Below are 7,810 nucleotides of genomic sequence, written 5' to 3'. Positions count from 1 at the left end.
TGTTACCCACTACACAACACCAACTCACTGGCCACTTTATTAGAAACACCTGCCTTGTACTTCCACTCACTGGCCACTTATTAAAAACAGCTACCTGGTGCTTCACTAGCCACATTATTAGAAACACCTGCCTTGTACTTCCTCACTGGCCACTTTATTAGAAACAGCTACCTTATACTTACACTTACTGTCCACTTAATTAAAAACACCTACCTGGTGCTTCACAGGCCACTTTATTAGAAACACCTGCCTAATGCTTCTACTCAGTGGCAACTTTATGGTAAAGTAGGTCCACTTACTCACATACGGCTTATACTGCAGGCTGTAGTCCATCTGTTGCTGCATATTTTATTAGTCCTCCTTTACCCCATTCATCATTGGTCAGTTTCTGACCACAGGACCACTTTTGTATGGATATTATTTCTGTGGTGGTCTGTTCTCAGCACAGCAGTGACACTGACATGGTATTGTGTGTGTGGTGCTGGTATGAGTGTAACAGACATGTTGATACATGTGATGTTTTTACACACCTCCCTGTCACTCCTACATTGAGAGTGGACCACAAGCCCAAAAACATCCCACTAAGAGCAGCTTTGTGGTCAAAAACTGACCACTGATGAAGGGCTGGAGGACGGTTAACTGAAACCGTGCATCAACAGATAAGCTGCGCTCTCTACCTAAACACCAGCAAGGTGGAGACAAAAAAGAGGGGTTTCAAAAAAAGCGGCCAAAAAGTTGACTTCTGTAATAACAATAATACCAAAATAAACGTTTCATATTCAAAATAAATAAGTTTCAGAAATAGATACATGAACTGCATTCCATAATATTTCCTGAAGGACTCACTGATTCCAATTTGATGTTTTCCAAAGGAGTCACTCAACTGCTCATATCTGATTCCAACACCATTCCTAAAGGAATCCTCTGAGTGTCATTTAAGGGATTTGCTATTTGTAATTCCCAAATGGTCCATTCAAGCAAATACCGCTGACGCAGCAGGGATTATAAAAGAGCATAAATTCATCTGAAGGTACACAACAGTGAATCCCAGGAGTAATGTATGCAGTAAGAGGACAACACTCACATGATTCATGCGAATCAGTTTCATATTATTTCAACAGCTTATTTGTTTTCTTTGCATCACCCCGTGAAGTTCACTGCCAAAACGAATATAAGAAACTGAGAAATATTCCGAGCAATAAAACAACAGTCCAGCACCATAAAACGCTGAAGACCCTCATAAAGAATCTCAGTGTGCTGTTTAGAGAAGATGGCAATGTTCTATCTGATTTGTGAGAAGATTGTAGTCTTAGAGCCCCTGAGCCACAGAGCGAAAACACCAGGGGAGCACTCCCCAGCTGCTGTGTAGAAATGTAACAATACTTTGAAATGAGCTCTGATGTCCAGGAACACATCAGTAAGTGAGGATATTACGCTCTTAAAATGCTCTTATTAAGCCTTAAAATCAACCATTTGTCTTTATTTAGAGCCATTTGGTGATTTATTATTAAGATACTGATATGAATCAGAATAAATAAGCACATTTTGGATTCAATGCTTAGGTTGGGTTGTGTACAATACTTTAATGTATAGTGAACAAAATAAAAGTACCCTGGAATGTAACTCAGTCTAGTTATTGCCTAATATTAATAGTAGTAACATCCAGCTTGTTCAGCCTTATTACCCAAGTGCAGATGTGGTCGATCAGCCAAGACACATTTGGTGTCCAAATCTGGCTTCTTGAGCTTAGAACTGAAGCTATGAGGTTAATATTGCTAACACTAGAAGCCAATAATCACCCAAATCCCTTGTCAATACGTCTCCAAACACTTCTCTCTATCCACTCAGACCTCTCAGATCTTCAATAACATCTCAAGCCACGTCTGTACAACCTTCAACTGAGTCCATTATGGTGCAGTTCGGTTTGGAATGCAATACGAGATCTGAGAAGTCATAAACGGTGTAATATGCTATAGCCTCAGTGGACTGTGAAGTTCACAGCATACAGAAGACATTTAATTGTGTGTTGTACATTACACATTATTCTGTCTTATTCTCCCTTTTTATGTGGGCATTATAACAAGCCCCTCTACTGATGCACCATCATTAGTCCTACTATAAATAGGACAAACACCCCAACAATTGCATACACATTTTATGGATGATGCTTGGGTTTACTGGAGAACATTTGGTTGGTTTGTTGGAGAAATTTTACATTTGTTGCACAATGTTTGAACGGTAGAAATTTTGGTTTTGTTGTACATTTTTTTGGTGATTGCTGGAGAATGTTTTGGGTTTTTGGTGTCATTATTGGTGGTTCATGGTTAGAACTCTTCAACAATTCTATACAGATTTTATAGATAATTCTTGCGTTTATGGGAGAAAGTTTGGCTGGTTTGTTGGAAAAAATTGGTTTGTTTGAATATTTGACTATTTTATTGTTAGTTGGAGAATGTTTTTTTGTGTTTTTTGGTATCAATATTGATGTTTCTTGGTAGAACACACCAACAAAAACAAATTTTAATGGATACTGCTTTAGTGTAGTGTTTACTGGAGAATGTTTCGCTGGGTTGTTGAAGAAGGTTGGCATCTGTAGAACTGTTGGGTTTGTATGAGTTCTTTTTTCATTGTAGAATGTTTGGGGTTCTTGGAGAATGTTGGGTTTGTTGTGTTTCAGTGTGGATGCCTGAGTTAGAACGTGTTTGTTGGTTCTCTTCAGTTTCTTTAAGAAGTCAGTTCAGTTGAAGAACGAGTTTGCTAGTGTTGGAGAACATTTGCCTGTATTTGTGCCATTTGTGGCACTTTTTAACATAATTCATAGTGGTTTGGTGTTGGGGACCACCAGTAGAGTATTATTCTTGAGCGTGTAGACTAATATATAAGGCAAGACCATGCAATGCATTAGCTTGGAGACCCATACACAAAACAAAAATAATTTTACATACCCACTACGCCATTTCCAGGGGTGTTTTATTCCTGGTTAAATAATACAGTTTGACGGGAAAAAAAAACTGTACATGCACATTAACACAAACATATATACACACCAAATAACTCAACGTCAGTCAGAAAAATCGACTGCTCTAACTATACACAAAGCTTTCCAACAAAAGCACTGCTGAATGCTCTCTGCTGTACACTAGGGCTGCCAAGCCCACATTCACATTACCAGTCATTGGTCCTCATTCACCAACATATTACATTTTTTCTTAAATTTGTTCTTGAGAAAAATTCTAAGAAAAATTCTACGTCAGAGTCATGACGTGTTCTTAAACCGCAGAACTGTTCTCACCTTTGTGTTCTTGAGTGTGTGTAGATTCTGTTCTTACCTAAGAACAAATCCCGAATAAGAAAACACTGGTGAATGTCGGAGTCTTCGTGAAAACTGTGCAAGTAGATTTTAAAAAGAAATTTCTTCTCAGGAATGGTTGGTGAACGAGGCCCATTGTTGTTAATATTGTTGGATTTCTATATGCCCAAATTGCCTGACTGAAAATGACTGTGTTGTCCTTAAAGTTTATCTGGAAACTTTTGACAGGCGATTGACAGAGCAATATCATAATAAAACTCCAATTTTTATCAATGTAGACATTAAAACCTTTCATCATTTTTGCCACGATTTGAACTGACGGCCCTACTGTACACATGTGGAAGACACACTGCCTCATGAGCTACGACAGAGTCAGGCCGTGGCAGAAATGACCTGAGCATGCCGTTCAAACAAGCAGCAAACAAAACAACTCCCTCTTCTTCATAATCAAGGGGAAAGGCCTTAACACAATGTCCAACAGCTGTCAATCAAATGTAAACACCATCCAATCAGCTTCTCAGGGACTGATTTTCCCACCCATAAGTCTCCGACTGCGTTCTATTTGTCTTCATCCAGGGCAATTTTTTTACAAAACATGACTTCACAAAAAGCTGGACGAAGTGTCTGAAGTTTGTTCTGCGCTGGAGCTTTGAGGCTAATGCAGCTAATAGGTAATAAAACCTTATGTACACCAATTAGCATGGTGCTAACTGTACACGTAAACGGTCACAGTTGCCTCAAACCATGTTGACTTGTTCTGTGATTTCTAGCAGACTTTCTGACACTGTATGGCACAGTTATTTATAAACATGTACTGAAGTACATTAGCATAGCTAAAACAGTAGCAACCATCTTTAAGGCTGAATTTAGTCAGATTTTTCTTTTCCACTTTATAGATGGATCTTGGCTGATGAACAATATTTGAGATATACACACTGGCACAGGTAATTCCTTTGTAGTTTTCTGGCTAAGCTGAGAAATCTTCATAGGAAAACACTATCTTACTATCTCTATAGGAGAATGAAAAGCTTTCTCAGCATCTTACATTTACAGCACTTGGCTGACACTCTTATCCAGAGCGACTGACAGTTTGATCATTTTTTAAACAGGTAGGCGAAGGTGGCGTTAGAAGTCTTGTCCAAGGACTCTTATTGGTGTAGTGTAGGGTGGTTACCCAGGCGGGGAATTGAACCCCACTCTACAGCATAGAAGGCAGAGGTGTTAACCACTACACTAACCAACCACAACTATTGGCAGTTACATTTTAAAAAGTCTGCTTTTGCTCAAAATTTCCACTGATCCAATAATCAGGGTACGACTAAACGAGGAAAGGAAAGAAATGGATTTATAAGATTTTCTTCTCAGCTCAAATTTCCAAATGGTGAAAAAAAATATATGTACAAAAGCCAAACAGAGCTATGAGGTTTTCTAAAGACAGTAATGTCCTGCTTTGTAAAACCCTCAGAGGTTTGTTCTGAGCCCGTGTCCGCACTCTGCATGGTCCAGTTAAGGTGGGCGTGGTCAGTCTGTGTCTATATGGCAGGGGTTGCTTCCTGCCTCCATGGCGGAGTGGTATACCTGGAGGAAGTCCTTATATCGTGGAGCACAGCCAAGCCACGCCTCCCCAAACATCACTGATCCAGTGAACAGGAACTCCACTCCCTGTTCTATCCTCAGACCACACTTCCGCGGAACCTTCACATGACCCGTCCATCGGCTGCTTGCGCGGGTTCCACCACCTGCCGGTACAAACACACGCTTCTTTTGACGGTACACACGACTTGACAACACCACCAACGATGCCTGATCTTCTTCATCATCATCAGCTTGTTCTATGACCTGGATGCTGCCCCTCACCACTGAAAGAAAGATAAGACATATAACTACATTTAGACGCTATGAATTATTCAATAATTACTAGGAACTATTCGGTAACTACTGTAAACGTCAGTACATACTGAATTCAGTATCTACTATAAATTATTTAGTATGTACTATAAATTAATTAGTATCTACAATGAATTAAATGTAACTATTATTCATTATTCAGTAACTACTATTAATTATTCCGTATTCAATCAAATTAAACAGTATCTACTATAAATTACTCAGCAAGTACTACAAATTATTTAGTATCTACTATGAGTTTTTGTAGTACATGCTATAAGTTATTAGTAAGTACTATTGATTATTCAGTATTTAATATAAACTCGTTGGTAACTGCTGTTAATTATTTCATATCTAATATAAATTATTCAGTATCTACTATAAATTACTCAGTAACTACTATAAACTCTTCAGTACTAAACAATGTCTAGTAGTTACTATAATAATGATTATAAATTATTTGGTAACTACAAATCTTTCAGTAAGTACTATGAATTATGCAGTACTATAAATTATATTACTACTAGAAACAAGTAATTACTAGAAATAATACAGTATCTATTATTAATTATTCAGTATCTACTACCAATCGCTCAGTAACTTATGTAATGGATAATAATATAATTTCCTAAATCAACATCTAAACTATTCAGTAATTTAATTCAGTAAAATGAGAATAGTGGATACTGATGTCGTACCAAAGTCGCTGGTGCAGACAGCCATGAGAATCTGCTCATCAGTGCAGGGTCTGCATGGAGCTGAAACACATAGATACACACACACCATCAGCTACACACTCGCAAACCACAACAGCAGTTCATGTTCTAGTTTCTGGGACATGTCCAGATCCTCACTGAACACAGCTCAGTGACATATGGACTGAACTCAGGCTCCAGTTCGGCTGTTGATGCTGTCGTGAGCTGTGATGATGCACTTCTGTCTATGTTTATAGAGGTCAGTGTATCAAAGAGTGTCAGAAACCACATAACCAAGTTCTGAGCAACCTGCCGTGAGTGTGAGGTGCAGCTGTTGTCTGTTGCGACAGGCTGTTCACACCTACGCACCTCTCACACCCCTCCCCCCTGTGTCTGTGGGTCAACGGCTAGCCAGACGTTTAGTATTTTAGGGGGGGCCTGGTTACAGGGTGGAGGTGTGGGTGGGGGACAGTTAGGAAGTGTCATGTTCTGGAAACTTTGCTGTAGTGGGGTTGACAACAACTTACTTGCATGCTTTGTGGTAGATTTCAGAGCCAGAGAAGGGAAAAAGATGCATCGAAACACAACAAACACTGGTTAACCAGGGGCTGTATTACAAAACGTTCCTATATTTTTGTCTTAACTTAAGATCTGACACGTCAAGATAGGATTTTCACTAATTCATATTACAGAAGCAAAGCCGACCTTAATTTAGAAATCTTATTTTATGTTACAGCATTTTATCTCAAGGAAATTTTAACCTCTTCGATCAAAGCTGACAATCAACTGTCATGTCTGTCGTCTAGCAACCCGAACATATGCGCACAGCTGAAATGTAAACACCCAATAAAAATGATCAAGTTAGTTAGCCAGGCAACATTAGCTACTGTTACCGATGTACGAAAAATGGCAAACAAACTGAAGCGCGATACAATGAGAGTTAAGGATGTTGTGAGAGCTCCCCCTTGTGTTTACCAGAGCATCATCGCTCCTCAGTTTCAGTCTCCATTTCCCAAAGGCTTCAGCAGAGCGTGCTAATACTATTCCTCCTAATAAAATACAAACAGACGCACATTCAGCTCTGTCTCCTTCATCATTCACCGCCATCACTGTAATATTTCACCATCAACATTAACACACAAGAATAAGAGGGATGGTGGAGATCTAGTCTGCAGTGTCTGGGGTTTTAAAATGCTGCTAGGAAAAAAAAACGTCAATAAAAGTCAAAGCTCCGTTGTCAGTGTGGATAAATGTAGCATCATTATGCTGTTTATAGTGAACTGTGCTGCCTGACACTGCATAAAACAATAGAAACAGACTAGACTGGGGTTTATCTTAAAGTTAGGACAGCATTTAGGATATTTAGTCTAGTTAGGATGTTTCTGTAATGCTGTTTTCTTATCTGGAGTTAATGATAAGATTATGACCTTGAGAATTGTTGTTCTGTCATAGCTACTGTCCTAAATTCAGTCCTAACTGAAGTTGTCATGGTGACTAAACCGATTAGATTTCAGACTTAACCCTCTAATGAATGAATTATTACTTAAGCATGATAAAAAAATGTTTTTGTTATATAAAATGCTGTATAAAATTGCTTAAAAAAAAAAAAAAAAAAAAAAAAAAAAATATATATATATATATATATATATATATAATAGGAATATATGGTAATAACAATAACATAATAAAAACTGTAATGTTATAAAATATTTGTCCTTTCAAAGTAAAAGACCTTTTTTCCCCACAATTAAATAGGAAAACAAATTTTATATTACTAATTTTGACTAAAATTGAGATAAAGTAATTGATGCCATGCATTACCATGAAATACAGGGTTAGGCTAACGTTGTGTTTACACACCGGTGTTAAAGACTTGTTGGTAAGCAGCAGCAGTTTATGGCTGCTGATCATCTGTGAT

At 38.2% G+C, this 7,810-nt stretch overlaps 1 protein-coding gene across 1 annotated transcript in view; it reads right to left on the bottom strand.

The window, feature by feature from the left end:
- Positions 1–2,952: 2,952 nt before the first annotated feature.
- metrnlb (meteorin like, glial cell differentiation regulator b) overlaps positions 2,953–7,810 on the bottom strand; it is a 15,866-nt gene continuing 11,008 nt past the window's right edge. Inside the window, exons 3-4 of the mRNA XM_017687570.2 lie at positions 5,896–5,955; positions 2,953–5,169 (exon numbers count right to left, since the gene is read on the bottom strand). Of these exons, the coding sequence (XP_017543059.1) occupies positions 4,832–5,169; positions 5,896–5,955 (398 nt within the window). The 3' untranslated portion in view covers positions 2,953–4,831. The remainder of the gene's footprint in view (positions 5,170–5,895; positions 5,956–7,810) is intronic.

The sequence above is a fragment of the Pygocentrus nattereri genome, chromosome 12 (assembly GCF_015220715.1).
Source record: "Pygocentrus nattereri isolate fPygNat1 chromosome 12, fPygNat1.pri, whole genome shotgun sequence".
Taxonomy (NCBI): Eukaryota; Metazoa; Chordata; class Actinopteri; order Characiformes; family Serrasalmidae; genus Pygocentrus; species Pygocentrus nattereri.
Note: the sequence above shows the minus strand (reverse complement) of the source record. Positions and strands in the feature narration are given on the sequence as shown.